The sequence below is a fragment of the Mesocricetus auratus genome, unplaced genomic scaffold (genome assembly GCF_017639785.1).
Source record: "Mesocricetus auratus isolate SY011 unplaced genomic scaffold, BCM_Maur_2.0 Super-Scaffold_100676, whole genome shotgun sequence".
Lineage (NCBI taxonomy): Eukaryota > Metazoa > Chordata > Mammalia > Rodentia > Cricetidae > Mesocricetus > Mesocricetus auratus.
Genome location: NW_024429266.1, coordinates 145,039,428 through 145,056,401, shown reverse-complemented (window position 1 = coordinate 145,056,401; position 16,974 = coordinate 145,039,428). Strand labels below are relative to the sequence as shown.

Below are 16,974 nucleotides of genomic sequence, written 5' to 3'. Positions count from 1 at the left end.
AGTATCTTGTGGTCTACTGCTCACCTTCCTAGATATCCAGAAGGTAGTTTTCCAGCAGATAGTACATGGCCTGTGGGGGATGGGCAACTTTCCTTGTCCTGGGAGTGTTCTGCTGCCCCAGCTATGGGTAGGGAAGGCACCGGAAGGAAGCCTTAGGATTTAGACATTGCCTTGCATTAACTACCACCCGCTACGGGAGGCAGCTGCTTAGACATAATACCGGCGGTGTGTGATAAGGGAAAAATGGGGAAGAACCTGCAGTATGCAGGGTACCTTGAAGAGTCCTGGAGAAAGAGGCACACAGCTAACTCTGCAAAGCGGGTGGTAGTAGAAGTGACACTTTAAGAATAAACCTCAGTGACGGTTGCAGACAACAGGCTCAAAGCTGAGACATTAGAGAAGCATGGGGGTCCTTGTGGCCAGAACAAGAGCAGTAATGAGGTGGGGCCTGCAGCTGAGGCCTTGTTGCCACAATCCTGATTCCCAGTGGCCACAGCCACAATGGAGCTGTGGTGGCTGTGTGTGACATTCTTGGGGCTGGCATTATTTTGATCATCTTAAAGCATTTTGTGTGCTACCCAAGCAACTGACTTATTTTTTAGCTTTCTATTTTGACAGGTTCTTAAAACTTACACCAAGTTGTAAGACTTATACCCAGAACTACCATGTTCCCAGAATGTTTACATTTGGTCTCATTTGCTTCAGCATTTTCTCTATATGTATATGTTAATGTATACATATACCTGAGATTAAGTCAGAAATATTGTGTCCCTTTACTGCTAAATACCTGTGTATGTTTGTTCTAATAACATGGGCATTCACTGTTTTTAAAATGAGATTTTGGGTATGTAAACATGAGTGTGCCCATGGTGGCCAGAAGAGGATTGTCAGGTCCTTTGGAGCTGGAGTTACAAGAACTTATGACCCACACAATGTTTGCTGGGATTGAACTCTAGCAGCTCTTAACTGCTGAACCATTTCTTCAGTACCTAAATTAGATTCTTTAGTTGTAATTATTACCTTTTGGAGGGGCAATACCAGGGATTGGACCTAGGGCTTCACATATGCTAGGCATGTGATCTACCACCAAGCTACACCCCAGCGGCATTTTCTTATCTAATTATAATGCTGCAGGTCAAGATGAGGGTGGACAAAGCAGTGTCTCGCCCATGTTGGTGTCAGATGGCGTCAGCAGGTGATAGCTGCTCTTTCCCGGTTTGAGGTCTAACCTATAAACATAAGTTGGGAGAGGTTCTTGACGGGTTTTGAGAGAACACGTTGGTATTGTGTAGAATACTGCAGTTGAGTTTACCTGATACTTTCCTCGTGAATAGATTCAGGTTCTACATTTTGGCAGGAGTTCTGAGTTGTGAGTCTTCTGTCCTATCCAGGCTGCCGTGTTGATGTTGACATATTGTAATGATAACTGTAATGGGTAGTTTTGATTGAATTAAATACCTTGGGCATTAAGATCCACCCTTGGGTCCTTCGAGGGCTTATTTAAAGAGGATTACCTGAAGGGGTAAGATCCTCCCTGAGTATGGGGCACTCTTCCACAGACTGTGATCCTCTACTGAGTAAAAAGGACAGCGCCAGTTAAGTGCCAGCATTTCCCTCTGTCTGGTCTGCTGACGTCACACCCTTACACAGCTGTGTGAGTTCCTGCCATCAAACTGTACCTACAGTGATTGTACCCTCAGACAGTGAGCCAAAGTAAACCCCCTTAAGTTGCTTCTTGTCAGTTATTCGTTCAATGTTGAAAGACATTGCTATATCTAAAGTTGATCATCTGGTTAAGGTGGTGTCTTGACTGAAATTCTCTTATCAGTCAGCTTTCCATCATTGTGAAAAACAAAACAACAGAGATAGGAAAATCCAGGGAATTCAGTCAATAGCCATTCGGCTTCATCAGTGTCTGAAGGAGGACATCACAGTGGACAGCAAGTCACAGGGCTAAGGGGACTCATTCAAGGAACCAGGAAGTAAAAAAAAGGACCTGGGGTCTCATTTTAACCCCTTTGACTTACTTCTCCCTACCTCCTCAAAGTTTCCAGTTTCCCGGTAGTGCTGGCCACTGCGGACCAAACTTTAAAGACTGTGCTTTTGGGGGTGTTGCAGAGCTCGGTCACTGGACTGTGCAGCAGCTGCTGTGAGCCTTGAGGTTTTCCTGTAGCTGTCATCCTGCGCCTCCCCACGCTCCACCTGCTGCCTGTGACCTAATTCAGCATTCCTTCTAGGGATTTTCTGGCCTTCGATGGGAGGGAAGGACTTTACAAGGGATTTTTGGATCTTGTAAACTTTCGTCCATTCTTTGTATTTGCTTTTACCCTCCTGGGCTATGTCCTCTTGGTCCTGCATTAGTCTTGCCTTCCCTTTCCTGTGCTTCTGTGGGCAGGAGTCTGTAACGGTTGTTCCTGAGTGAATCCCAAGCAGGATTCAGATGCCATCAGCACAATTGGCTCTGGAGTGGAGCTAATCTTGGTGTGGGGCGGGGCTAATCCCAATTTGGGGCTCCGAAGTCATCCTCAGTATTTCCCTCAGGCCTGGGGCTGCATGTGGGAATGTGAGCTAGCTCTCCTAACTTAAAATGACTTAACAGGGAGAGAAGGGAACTGTGGGTTTACTCCCCAGTGGGAAGTTGTAGCTGATCCTGCTCAGGCTAAGTGGGAAAGCTGCTTCCCTGAATTGTCTGCTTTCTAGCTTCCTATTTGCAACCCATCATTTCATGTTGGGTTTGTTATGCCCTCTACCCCGCAACCCTGGCCACAGAGTAGACAGGGTCCTGGAATGACTTAGGTTATTAGAAGCTTAAGAGCCTTTTGGGGGTAGTCATGCTTTTTGTAATTGATCTGACCTCCTATAGGTCTCAGTGACACGTGTGTTTGCATGTATGGTGTGTTTGCATGTATGGTGTGTTTGCATGTATGGTGTGTTTGCATGTATGGTGTGTTTGCATGTATGGTGTGTTTGCATGTATGGTGTGTTTGCATGTATGGTGTGTTTGTTTGTATGTATGGTGTGTTTGTTTGTATGTATGGTGTGTTTGTTTGTATGTATGGTGTGTTTGTTTGTATGTATGGTGTGCTTGTATGTATGGTGTGTTTGTTTGTGTGTATGGTGTGTTTGTTTGTATGTATGGTGTGTTTGTTTGTATGTATGGTGTGTTTGTTTGTATGTATGGTGTGTTTGTTTGTATGTATGGTGTGTTTGTATGTGTGGTGTGTTTGTATGTGTGGTGTGTTTGTATGTGTGGTGTGTTTGTATGTGTGGTGTGTTTATGGAAGTCAGAGGACAGCCTTGGATGTCATAGCTCAGGAACCATTCTCCTCACCCTTAGCCCTCCCCTCCCACAAGGTCTCATTGGCCCAGAGCTTGCCAAGTCAGCCAGGCTTACTAGTCAGCAAACCCTAAGGATTGGTCTGTCTCTGCTCCGCCAGCTCTTGAGATTACAAGTGTATGTATGCTACTATTCCTGGCCTTTTTCCTTTTTTCCTTTCAAATGTGGTTTTGGAGACTAAAGTCAGGTCCTCATGCTTGCAAGGAGAGCCCCTCCCTAGCTGAGCTGTTGGCCCTGCCTCACTTTGTGATCTTTTAAAGCCCTTTCTGTTGCAGCTGGTAAAGCCAGCTAAGTAGTGATTTGTGAAGGTAGACTGAGGCTCAGCAGGTGCCAGGAGAGAATTTGCCAGAAAAGAGGGGTTTAGAAGCACACCTGGGTAGTGAAACGGGTGATGCTGTACAAATAGTGTGGTTTATGGTTTTCCTTTTTCCCCTTGTTCTCTCTCCAGGCAGGTTCAGAGCTCAGCCCAGTTGATGGACCTGTTCCAGGTCAGATGGACTCAGGGCCAGTGTATCATGGAGATTCAAGGCAACTAAGCACCTCAGGGGCGCCGGTCAATGGTGCTAGAGAGCCCGCCGGACCAAGTCTGCTGGGAGCTACAGGTCCTTGGCGGGTAGACCAGAAGCCCGACTGGGACGCTGCCTCAGGCTCTGCTCATACTGCTCGCCTGGAAGATGCCCACGATCTGGTGGCCTTTTCGGCTGTGGCCGAAGCTGTGTCCTCTTATGGGGCCCTTAGCACCCGGCTCTATGAAACCTTCAACCGTGAGATGAGTCGTGAGGCTGGGAACAACAGCGGGGGCGCCCGAGCGGAGAGCTGTTCTGAGGGCAGTGAAGACCTTGACACGCTACAGACAGCCCTGGCCCTTGCAAGGCATGGCATGAAACCACCCAACTGCAATTGCGATGGCCCAGAGTGCCCCGACTACCTCGAGTGGCTGGAGGGGAAGATCAAGTCTGTGGCCATGGAGGGAGGGCAGGAGCGGCCTAGGCTCCCAGGCACTCTGCCTCCTGGTGAGGCTGGCCTCCCAGCCCCAACCACCAGACCACTCCTTAGCTCTGAGGTCCCCCAGGCACCTCCCCTGGAGGGCCTGCCTCTGTCTCAGAGCGCCTTGAGCATTGCCAAGGAAAAAAACATCAGCCTGCAGACAGCCATTGCCATTGAGGCCCTCACACAGCTCTCCTCTGCCCTCCCTCAGCCTTCTCATTCCACCTCCCAGGCTTCCTGTCCACTCCCTGAGGCCTTGTCCCCTTCTGCCCCCTTCAGGTCTCCCCAGTCCTACCTCCGGGCCCCCTCATGGCCTGTGGCTCCCCCAGAGGAACATCCATCCTTTGCTCCAGATAGCCCAGCCTTCCCTCCAACAACTCCAAGAACTGAGTTTCCTGAAGCATGGGGTACTGACACCCCTCCAGCAACACCCCGGAACTCCTGGCCTGCGCCCCGCCCAAGTCCAGACCCTATGGCTGAACTGGAGCAGCTATTGGGCAGTGCCAGTGATTACATCCAGTCAGTATTCAAGCGGCCTGAGGCCCTGCCCACCAAGCCCAAGGTCAAGGTTGAGGCCCCTTCTTCCTCCCCTGCCCCAGCACCATCCCCTCTTTCGCAGAGGGAGGCTCCCCTGCCATCCTCAGAGCCTGACGCCCACCAGAAGGCCCAGACAGCGCTGCAGCAACACCTTCACCACAAGCGCAGCCTATTCTTGGAACAGGCCCATGATGCCTCCTTCCCTGCTCCCACAGAGCCTCAGGCTCCTGGCTGGTGGGCTCCACCAGGCTCACCTGCCCCACGGCCTCCTGACAAACCAACCAAGGAGAAGAAGAAGAAGCCCCCTACCCCAGCTGGAGGTCCCATGGGAGCTGAGAAAACCACCCCTGGGATCAAGCCCAGTGTCCGCAAGCCCATTCAGATCAAGAAGCCCAGGTCCCGGGACATGCAGCCTCTCTTCCTGCCTCTTCGGCAGATTTTTCTGGAAGGGCTAAAACCCCAATCCTCGGAGGAAGCACAGGCGCCTCCAACTGCCCAGCTCTCTGCCCTGCCTCCCGCCTCCCAGGGTGCCGCCTCCCAGAATTCTGCTGCCCAGCTCTCTGCCCTGCCTCCCGCCTCCCAGGGTGCTGCCTCCCAGAGTTCTGCTGCCCCTCTTCCCCCAGAACCTTCTCTTGCGCTATTTGCACCTAGTCCCTCCGGGGACAGCCTGCTGCCCCCTACTCAGGAAATGAGGTCCCCCAGCCCTATGGCAGTCCTACAGCCAGGCTCTGCCGGTGGCCCCCTTCCCCCTGCTGATGACAAGCTGGAAGAGCTCATCCGGCAATTTGAAGCTGAATTTGGGGATAGCTTTGGGCTTCCCGGTCCTCCTTCGGTGCCCATTCAAGACCCTGAGAACCAATCAACATGTCTCCCGGCTCCAGAGAGCCCTTTTGCTACCCGCTCCCCCAAGAAGATCAAGATTGAGTCTTCAGGGGCCGTGACTGTGCTCTCAACCACCTGCTTCCATTCAGAGGAGGGAGGCCAGGAAGCCACGCCCACCAAGGCTGAGAACCCACTCACACCCACCCTCAGTGGCTTCTTGGAATCTCCTCTGAAGTATCTGGACACGCCCACCAAGAGTCTTCTGGACACACCTGCCAAGAGGGCTCAGGCTGAATTTCCCACCTGCGATTGTGTCGGTAAGTCCAATTGTGTTAGGGAAGGACATCGAGCAGCCTGGTGGGCTTGGGTTTCTAGGCTCTTGCATTTACTGAATGCCTACCACTGGGCTGTGTCCTAAGAAAACAAGCTGACAGGCAAGTGGACAAAACCCTGAAGGCCAGTACCAGTCTAACTGAATTCTCCATCATGGAGACTGTCTTCGTTTCTTTCCTGTTGCTGCAAAGAGATACTTGGCTAACAGCAATTTAATGGAGCACAAGTTTATCTTGGCTTGGTTTAAGAGTACAATCTCAATGGCAGGGAAGTCAAAGGGATAGGAGTTTGAAGCAGCTGGTCACAGGGCAACCATGAAGGATGAAAGCATGCTGCTGCCCAGGTGCCTTGTGTTAACGTGGTCAGAATATCAGCCAGGGGATAGTGCCACCCACAGTGGGCTGGCCTGCTACCTCAGTTACTATGCTCAAGATTACCATCCCCCATAAGCATGCCCAGAGGCCCATTTCCCAGGCCATTCTATGTTCTGTGACACTGACATCAGTGGTGATGTCACTTCCTGCAGGTGCTGCCTTTGCAGAGCCCTGCAGGACCATGAGCTAGAAAGGAGCTGTTCTAGATGTTAGGAGTGCCTTGGGCTTTGAAAGTAGGATTTGTTTAGAATCTTTTTGTCTGAGCAAGGGTAAAATAGGATGAAGGAAAGGTGGCTTTAAGTGGTCAGACAATCAGGGCCTAGGGTGCCAATGTCAGGAGCTGGATTTGGTCCCAGGGATAGTATAGTAGGTTCCTGGGGTTTTGAAAGCAAGTGATGTCTGTTATTTTAAGCGTTTGGAAAGTTATGGTGGAAGGAGAATACTGTCCAGGAACTAGGAAGAAAATGCCATGAGCTATGTAAGAAATGTGTGCCTGAGGGAGAGGGAGGTGAAGCGAGCAGACGGATAGATGGTCCTGGAAGAGGTCTAAGTCTTGGCCTCGGCAGTATTCTTCACTTAGGACAGGCTTGGAGGCGAGTGTAGACCCTGGTTGTGTAGACCTGAGTCTGGAATGGTTGTGCAGCAGGAGGTAGCGTCTAAGTCAAGAGTTCTAGCATAGTTGGTGTCCCTGTGCCCCAGGTCAGGGGCTAAAGAGCCCATCAGTTTGTAGGCCTTGCCCTTGGAAGCCTTAGAACCACTCCCATGAATGTGACAGTCCTTGGTGAGGTCGCAGCATGGGGTCTTCTGGCTGCTGTGCCTTGTTGCTTAAGAAAGGTCTATGAGCCAGGCGGTGGTGGCGCACACCTTTAATCCCAGCACTCGGGAGGCAGAGGCAGGCAGATCTCTGTGAGTTCGAGGCCAGGCTGGACTGAAAGCCTCCAAAACAATACAGAGAAACCCTGTCTCGTAAAAACAAAACAAAACAAAACAAAAAGTCTATGAATGACACGTGCATTTCAGATACTGACAGAACAGGCTCACTGATGCTCTGAGAAGCACTTTGAATTCTTGTGACTGTTATGTACAAAGGCATCTTCCTGACCTGTTAAATGTGCAAGTGGCAAATAAATGACAGGACTTGCAAAGTGTCTGTCCCAGTTAGTGAGGAGGGTCTGGACTTTTCCTCCATTCCAGCTGCCCCAGACTTCAGGATACAAGACCAGGGGGCCATGATAGGATTCACTTGGAACAAAGAGTTGGGCCCTGGGTTTCTTTGAGGGGCGAACAAGCCCACTAGCTCCGCTGCTTGTCAGATGTGAGTAAGGTATGGCCATGAAGGCTCCCTGATCCGCAGTGTTTGGCGAGAAGCATGCTCAGATCATAAGAGTTCCTCCTCTTGCCTTTACCTGTTTGTGTCTGTTGTGCTTGCCTGAATGTAGTGCTTCAATGTCCTTACCTACTCATTGCTTAGGACTTAATACATGTGTTACTTGTTAAATCATACTTTATGGCTATGAGGATTGGTCAAGGCCGTCTTAGAACCTGAACTCTAGCTCCATCGTTCACTAGCTGGGAGTGAGTGCCTGGACCCTTCTCTAACATATGCACCCTAGAAGTAAAGCTGCTGATGCAGGGTGATGGCTTGGAGCAAGAAGCTGCTGAGCAGCAATAGTATTCACAAAACACTACTCAGCTCCAGGCACCAGACCAAGCATGTCACAATCACTGTCATTTAATCCACAGTAGTTACATGATGTGAGGATTGTAGGTGATCCCATTTTAACTGTGGGAAAGCAGAAGTCAGAATAAATACTTTCCCAAGGTCATAGAAATGGTGGGATTGAGATTTGAACTTAAGCACTTGGGTCCTTACCATGTCAAGCTTCTATTTTTTCACTTTCTGTTGTATTTGTGTATGATGCAGGGGAAGTCAGGGAACAATTCTGTGCAGTCAGTTTTCTCCTTTAAGTGGGTTTCAGGTATCAAATTTGGGTCATGAGTCTTGTACTACAGATCTTTACTACTGAGCCATGTCTATAGGCTCCCTGCCATGCCATATTGTGATTGAAACTAGTTAATTGAAAAACAAGCCGTAGCTACAAACAGGATGAAGGGGTTTGCCTTCAGTTTCTGGAGGGCCTGAGGCTCCTGTGGGAAAAGACATGCAGTGTTATTTTAGAAGCATCTAGAGCCCTGTGTCCAGGATGGTCCTTTTCAGCTGCTCTGGGTAAACTGTTTGTGAATTGAGGCACAGGAGAAGATTTTCCAACAAATGTGCTCACTCTCAGGCCTATGACAGATGGGACCATCCCATGTTACAGAAATGTATCCCTTAACGATGGGTAGGCAGGATTTGCAGAAGCATGTAAGTTTGCAGGGATGTAAGGTGAGACCTGGGGAGTCCATTAAGCATTCATCATATATACTTAAGAGCACTTGCTGCTCTTGTAGAGGACTAGGGTTTGGTTACCTGCACCCACAAGACAAGTTCAAACCCATCTGTGACTCCAGCTCCAGGGGCTCTGACTCCCTCTTCTGTCCTCTGTGTGTACTGGACACACACACAGTGCACATGCATAAAGACTAACACACACAACATTTTTTAGAAACTAAAAGAGACATCCTATGACATAGTACGAGAAACTTAGCATTCATGCTTCCTACTAACTCTTGACAAATGTCCGTCCAGGCCCATCCCTGGATAACCAGAACCAGAATATTACCCATCTGTGAGAATTCTGGAGCAAGATTAAGGTGGCACACACCGGCAGATTCAGCACTTGGGAGACTGAACTCAGAATCAGGAGTTTGAGACCAAGCTGGGCTTACGTAACTTATAGGCTACTTGGTGCCATGTAAAATGTCTTAAAAAATAAAAATTGTTAGTATTTCTTGGGTGGGATACACCTAAGCAATCTAAGAGGATTGCTAGGAATTAAAGGCAGCCATGAAATTTCAAAAATAGATCTAGACAATGTGGAAATCGTTGACTCTCTGAGAGGCGCTGTGATCTTTAACTACTTGGGGTGGTGTTGAAATACTCCTAATACTTTGAAGTTTGCATTGGAGAGATCTTGTTTGCCCTTAACCATCCTGTGACACTTGGCAGAGGTGAGTAGGGCCCTGGACTGCAGTAATTATTTGTGTCCTTGATCAGGAATGGAGTAATGCCCAGAGGAGACCGATTAGGCCAGAGAATGAATCCAGATGACATTTTAGTGAGAAAAGATCCTTTGAGAACTACTCATTTCATAGATGAGGAAGCATCTGTTAGCTTTTAATCATTGTCTAATGTATCCGAGGAGCAGTCGACAGGAAGCTGTGGCAACTAACTAGCCCAGAGCCCAGGCAGGAGGTTGGATGTGGGGGTCAAGAAGATGGGATAGATTTCACAGGACGGCTGCATTTGAGTCTATTGCCCTGACTAAAGAAGTGGCTACATCTCTATTGCCTGGAGCCTGGTGAAAAGCCTAGGGGAGGGAATGACATTGTTCAGGAGATGTGGCTGCTGAGGTGTCTACCAGGTGACATGAGTAGGGACAGAATAGAGACCAATAAGTTAATCTGGGTTTGTAATCAAGTAGTCTGTTTCTTGCAGTTCTCATTTTATGGAAATTTGTCCCCTTCCCTTGCATTCAGTTTGTGATAGTCTTCAAATATTTTAAAACAATAGAGTATTTGGAGTAGAGTGGAGAATCTGGTCCTGAGTTAGAGGGTGGCAGAGAGCTTCCTGGTAGAAGTGTGGTGTTTGACGGAGTTTTAGATCATAAGAGGTGAACGGGGATAACAGTGGTGCATGCTAGGGAAAGGGCTATGGGTGTTGGGGAGGTGAGAGGGCATGCAAAACCACATGGCATGTGGTGGAGACGAAAGATGAGTTCTGCTGTGGCTGGTATGCTAACTGGGAGCAGCAGCAGAGCAGTTTCAGGGGAAGGAGGGGTGATTCAAAAAGCAGAGAAACCAGTTTACAAACCCAAGCCAGAAATTATGGCCTAGGTTAAGAGTGCCTTTAAGCCTGGCACTTGGAGGCAAAGGTAGCTGAATCTCTGAGTTCAAGGCCAGCCTGGTCTGCAAAGCAGGCTCTAGGCTCTGTAGAAAAACTCTCCAAAAAAATAACTAAACAAACAATGACTGCTGAACAGGAAGGGGGGGGGGGATTGTGCAGAGCTGCAGCAGCCAGGTGGCAGGAGTAGAGGAGGAGGAACAGCTGTGACCCCTGAGATTCCGGGCTGGGCCACTGGATGTGGTAGAGGAAATCTGCAGCCTTTTAGAGTTGGGGAGGTGGAGGGCACCCAAGACTCGATCTGTGAGTTGGAGATCTTGCTGCAATTGATGGTGACTGGGACTACAGTTGTGGTCATTTCCGGCCTGAGTGTGTAGACCAGAAAGAAGCGGGAGTAGAGAAGACCCATGTTTCCGGGGAGAGCTCACACTGGAGGCGAAGGTCATGCGTGAAGAAATGGAGAAGAGAGAAGGCAGACTAAAGCCCCTGGAGAGCGATGGGCATCAGTACTAAGTCAGTCAGGGCTCCTGACTGTGTTCTGTGTGCTCATCTTTGCAGTTAAAGTCTGTGTTTCTTGATATCAGGGTTGTCTCTTATAGTTGTGAAGCATGGGGGCTAGTAGGTACTCCACATACTGAGTTAACTGATCAACCCTATCCACCTCTGTGTTTTTCTTGACAGAAATATGTGGTCAGCATAGGTATAAATGCTTCATTTTTTGTGGTCAGCTAATGGGCCTGATATATATAAAGGCACTAATATATATATTGCCAGTAACATAGACTGCAGCAAGTAACCTGACCATGTTTAAAAATTCCATCCAGAGCTGGGCAGTGGTGGTGCACACTTCTAATCCCAGCACCCCAGAGACAGAGGCAGGTGGATCTGAGTTTTCAGAGGCCAGCCTGGTCTACTGAGTTGCATAAAAGCTAGGGTTACACAGGAAACCCTGTCTCAAAAAACACAAATATTCATTTCATCCAGCCGGGTTGTGGTGGCACACGCCTTTTATCCCAGCACTCGGGAGGCAGAGGCAGGCATATCTCTGAGTTCGAAAGCAACCTGGTGTACAGAGAGTTCCAGGACAGCCCTTCAAAGCCATAGAGTAACCCTGTCTCGATAAACACACACACACACACACACACACACACACACACACACACACACACGTATATATAGTAACCCTTATCAAGGGCAGGTCCTGACCGCATGCCTGGCTCCTGCTGTGGACTTACAGCTCTCAGGAAGTGTCATGCTATTGGACACTCTTGGAAATGGATCTTCTTGGCTGTATACTTAAGCTACCCATAACATTGCATTAAAAAGCTGAGGCCTTACAGAGGATTGCTAGGAAAGAGGTCACAGGTACAGATAAAACCCCATGTGATGTGGGCTTGGCTGTACACGGTCTCTGTGTACCAGTATCATGAAGGCAATGCTCGCTGTCTCTGCGTGCATTCTGCTTTTAGCGTTCTCCACTTGGTGTGTGAGTGTCCTCACAAGTGTGCTCGCGGAGGTCAAAGGACAAATTGTGGTAGTTGCTTCTCTTTCCACCATGTGGGGATCTAACTCGGGTTATCAGGCTTTTCCTGCTCCCTGTAGTGTGTGTGGAGAGAGGGAGGGAAGCTGGGAGACGTACATTTCATTCCCCCCTCCCCCAGCCTGGTAGGAGTAGAACAGAGCTTTCTTTCTGTCTTCATGAGTATAAGCTTAAGTGCATAGGGTTCAGGAAAATACCTCGAGTCATGTAGGAAGGCATTCTTCCAACAATAGTGTTGCTTTCTTGAGCTCTCCCCTGGAGCTCTTATATATTTCAGAAAGAGAGAGAAAAAAGGAAACCTCAGTTCACTTGTCTCACTGGCCAACATGAGGAGAGAAAGCAAATTTTTCTTTAAGAGTTAAGTCATTTCTCTTTAATGAAAAAGGAGGAAATATCACATGGGGCTGAAAGGGAAAAAATGGTGACCTAAGATCCAGATAGCAAACTCTTCTTTTCTGAAACCTGCTGAAGAGTCCAAAGGAGTACAATGAGACGAAGTTTTCCTAGCCTGAAAACTGGTGCTAGCCAATCTTAGGCCACCAGGACTTGACTGCCAGCATCGACACATGTTCAAAGGACAGCGGTAAGGGTGCACAGTGCTGAGTGTTGGGGAAACAATCCTGGGGCCTGAGGAACCCCACAACACAGAAACTAGAGAAGGCATGTTGGGGAAAGTGAGGAGCTCACTCAAAGTACTTACCCTCAGGATCTGCTGGGGTAGGCTCTTGGCCATGCTTGGCTGTCAACAAAGGAAGCCAGATACCAGGAACCAACTCTGTAGGTGAGATCCAGCAGTGTCGGAGGTCATTGCACACAGAGTGGTATTCGCTGAAGCCCCAGACAAAAGTCCTACTCACTGATGGGCTTTTAAAAAAACAGATGAGATGACCCAGAGTACCCAGGGTCTGTGCCCACCAGGGCAGAGCTTCTGGCCCAGCCCTCGGCTCACAAAGGTAGTGATTTAGAGGTGTTAGCTCCATCGGACATACACCTGGAGCTGAAACTGCTCAGTTGGAATTATCCCAACCAGAGCCCGCCCAGCTCCTGTCCCTTCCAGCCCTCTGAGCTGTCTTTGCTGGCTTAATTTCTAAGGGAAGAACTTGAGTGTGGCTAAGTAAACAAGGGTAATATTCTATTTTGGGCAAATGAGTTTGGAACCATGGCTTTTAATGAGGAGGGCTATTTTGTTTTGTCCCTGTCTTGATTTGAAGACATTTTGGATTGTCAGAGCAGATGTAATACTGTTGACAGCCAAAGGCCGTAGATGCTGCTAAGACTCGGCCACACAATATAGTTTGAAACAAAAGAATTGTTCACTGCATGATACCCATTGCAAAATAGTATGAGAAGCCGAAAGTGAGGTGCCTTGGGCATAAGCTTCCCCATCCAAAGATTAATGTTGAGGCCAGTGATACAATCCAGACTGCTGTTGCCTGAGGTAGGAAGATTGGAGGTTCAAGGTCTGCCTGGATTAGAGTGAGGTCAAGGCCAGCCTATACAGTTTAGCAAGACCCTGTCTCAGAATAAACAGCCAAAACAGGTGTGTGGGGACAGCCCCAAATGGGGGTGACAAAGACCACCTGTGGTGTGTGGGGGGGCTTCAGAGGCATTTTCAGATGTGGGAATTTCACTCAACAGTGAAAATGAAGGGCATATTGCCGGATCTCTGGGATTTTCCCTGGAGCTGAGGCTGCTGTAGGTGGTACCATCTGCTAGCCAGAGTGATTGTAAACCAAACTCATGCCAGCTCAACTCTGCATCCCCACCAGCGAGTAATGCCAGTCTTTGTCACTGTGTCACATGTTAGAATCTTGCTGTGCCTTCGTGCACATTTCCTTAGTGGCATATTGAGACTGCATGCCTTTTTGTGTGCCCTTGTGAGCTTGTGGACCTTTCTCCCTTCCTGATCAGTAAAGGTTTTTATGTTGGGTATATCTGTTGAAGTTCTGAGTATTGAAATGTTCTGGAGTAACTTGAGGTCAGTGCTCAGTGAAATCGCCATTCTTTAAGGTGTAGCCAACATTCAGGAAGGCAGACTTTCAGGGACTGCACAAAGTGGTAGATGGGGAAGCTGTGCTGAGGGGAGGGCCGGCAGTAAATGCTAACTACATATGTTCAGATGTACAGAACAATAGTTCTAGCACGTGGGTCATGCCCATACCGGGGGATCAAATGACCCTTCCACAGGGGTTGCCTAAGACCACCTGACAACATAGAACTTTATATTACAATTCATAACAGTAGCAAAATTAGTAATGAAGTAGCAAAGGAAAAAAATTTATGGTTGAGGTCACCACAACATGAGGAATTGTATTAAGGGGTTGCAGCATCAGGAAGGCTGAGAACCAGTATAAACAAAAGCTTCACCAAACATGGTGATATGTGCCCATAATCCCAGCATTTGAGAGATAGAGGCAGAAATTTAAGTTCAAGGCCATCCTTGATTACAGATTGAGATTAAGGCCAGTTTAGTCTACATGAAAAGAAATCCCGCCTCAGAAACAAAGACATCAAAATAAAATACAAAAGGTACTCATATTTGAAATGAATTTATTATACTAAGCATGTTTTTTTCTCTCCTTCTCCCTTTGTCCCCCTTTCCATCCCTCCCTCTCTCCCTCCTGTCCTTCCTGCTTTCCTGGTAGGGTCTAACATATCCCTGGCTAGCCTGGAATTCATAGATTCCTCCACCCACCCCACCCCTACCTTTGCCTCCTGAATGCTGGGATCAAAGGCATGGTCCCCTCCCTGCTTATATTAAACATCTTATAATCCAGATAGTGCTCTTGTGAATAAACTTCCCTATCAAAGGGGCTGGAGAGGTGGCTCAGAGGTTACCAGCACTGGCTGCTTTTCCAGATGTCCTGAGTTCAATTCCTGGCAACTACATGGTTGCTCACAGCCATCTGTAATGAGATCTGGTGCCTTCATATGGCATGCCGGCATACATACAGGCAGCACACTGTATACATAATTAAAAAACAAAACAAAACCAAACACTAGCAAGATGGTAAAGGAGATAGTAAAGCAGATAGTAAAGGAGATGGAATAAATTCTAGAGGCACTAACTTCTTCCTCTCAAAGGTCCTGTTAGTGTTATCAAAAAACATGATAGAGATCATCCAAGTTAGAGGTGGCATGGTAGGGGGATAAAAAACAAAAATAGTAAATGAAAATTAGAAAGCAATGAACATGGAAAACCAAATGTCAGAAGACTAAATGTTATAAATCAAATCAACTTACTTCCCTAATGCTCTGCAAGTTCATAGTGTTAGCACCAAGAAGGCTGTTGAGCCTTATTTTGCTGTGGGGAAGCCCCATGTATTGATGGCTGATTCAGAGCACATGCTGTCCATAGCATATGATCTCACCCTTGCGGAGCGGTGTTTTCCTGCAGCCCAATGGCACATCATTACCTGCATAGAGAGCTCCAGCTGCAGCTGTTGTGAAAGGGATGCCGAGCCAGGGGGACCTTAGCGGGGCCCATGGCTGGTGAGAGACAAACGGGCCATGCGGGCAGAACCCACGTGGGAAGGAAGCTTTATTGGGGATAGGGAAGGGAGTGGGGGAAAGGAGAGATAGAGACAGAGACTGAGAGGCAGAGCCCTGTCTGCCTCTTCAGAGAAACAGTGGAGAGAGAGAGCAGGAGTAGGCAAAACCCGTCTCTTAAAGGGACTTCCTGCGCCTGCGTAGAGCCAGGGTACTGCTTTGCCATGCCAGGAGGGTGATGCACTGTGCCAGGTCCCCAAGGGGTGAGGCCAAGGTGTGCCTGGATGCTGACATACCTCCCTTTTTCTTGCGCTCTCGCTACTGCCACGGCCTGGGTTGGATTCCGGGTCAGGGAACCAGTGTTGTAATTTATAAAAAAGCAGTGAGAGAGAAAAAGACAGACTTCCTGTGAAGGGGCTTATTAGGGAAAGGGGAATGGGAAAGGGTGGAGGGGAGGAGGGAGACCAGCTTCTGGAGACAGGAACAGAAGAGAAGAGAGGCAGTGAGAGAGAGATGGAAGGTGGGCAGGCCCCTTTTAAAAGGCAACATAGTGAATGGGCAGAGGAGGTGCTCTTAGTGGCTGCAGCTGAGGAGGTATCCTGTCAGGACCCCAACAGTACAGGTGTCTGAATACTAACAGCAGTTCTTTACGGGGTACTGTAATCCTGGCTACAATATTGTGCAGTTCTGCAGGTGGCACTTGGCAGGACAGGCAAATCTAAGTGTCAAGGAGATCAGGACTAGCTGTCCCAAAGAGATCAGGACAAGCTGTCCCTTGACTGTCAAGTCCTCACTGAGTTTGTGTTATTGTTAATGCGCTTCTGGATGCTTGTGTTTCCTGTGGACTGAAAGTTAGATTTAAAGACTTGCTTAGCTTATGGTGAAACTGCCCCGCCCCAGTGTTCTAATTGTTTCCTCTGTTAGTGATGCCATGTTAACCACCAGGTTAAGGTGGTGAGAGTAGATAGATATTGCTGTTGTAAAGTTACTTTTTTCCTTTGCATCCAACAAGTATTCTGAACACAGTTGTTAAGGTCACCGTGATCCTTGAGTGGATTAACTTTCAATTGGTAATGACAGAGTAATGATTTTTCCAATCTCTGTCTGCCTTGTATTTAGTTCCTGGCATTGTTCTGAAAGTTAGTAGATTTAGAAAACATTCTCTCTGGGTAAAGTAGTCCAATCACAGAATGAAGTATACTCCATGATCCCACTTAGGTGACGTATCTAATATAGTCTTAACTTACAAGATTAGAAGACAGAATGATGGTTGTCAGGGATGTGGACAAGTGGGAAGTTGTCCGATGAGCATAAAGTTATCAAACATAATTAAGTCCTAGGAAGCTACTGTACAGCGCAGGACCTGTGGCTAGTTGTTTTTGCAAATGAATCTTAAGAGAGTAGATCTTAATATGAAGAGTTACATAGCTCACCAAAGTGCATTTATTTCTTATTTAGTTACTTCTACCAAAAATCCAAGATAACCTGTAATTTCCTCTTTAATGACAATTTTTCAGAATGTAATCAGTGGCTTAATGCATGTTTTATCAAT

The 16,974-nt window shown here is 48.0% G+C and overlaps 1 protein-coding gene across 6 annotated transcripts in view; it reads left to right on the top strand.

The window, feature by feature from the left end:
* Nucleotides 1-16,974, top strand: part of Tet3 (tet methylcytosine dioxygenase 3) — a 102,515-nt gene that overhangs the window by 51,307 nt on the left and 34,234 nt on the right. For all 6 annotated transcript variants that reach the window (XM_021227735.2, XM_021227734.2, XM_005071053.4 and 3 more), the window contains one exon: nucleotides 3,786-6,000. In XM_021227735.2, coding sequence (XP_021083394.1) covers nucleotides 3,786-6,000 — 2,215 coding nt within the window. The remainder of the gene's footprint in view (nucleotides 1-3,785; nucleotides 6,001-16,974) is intronic.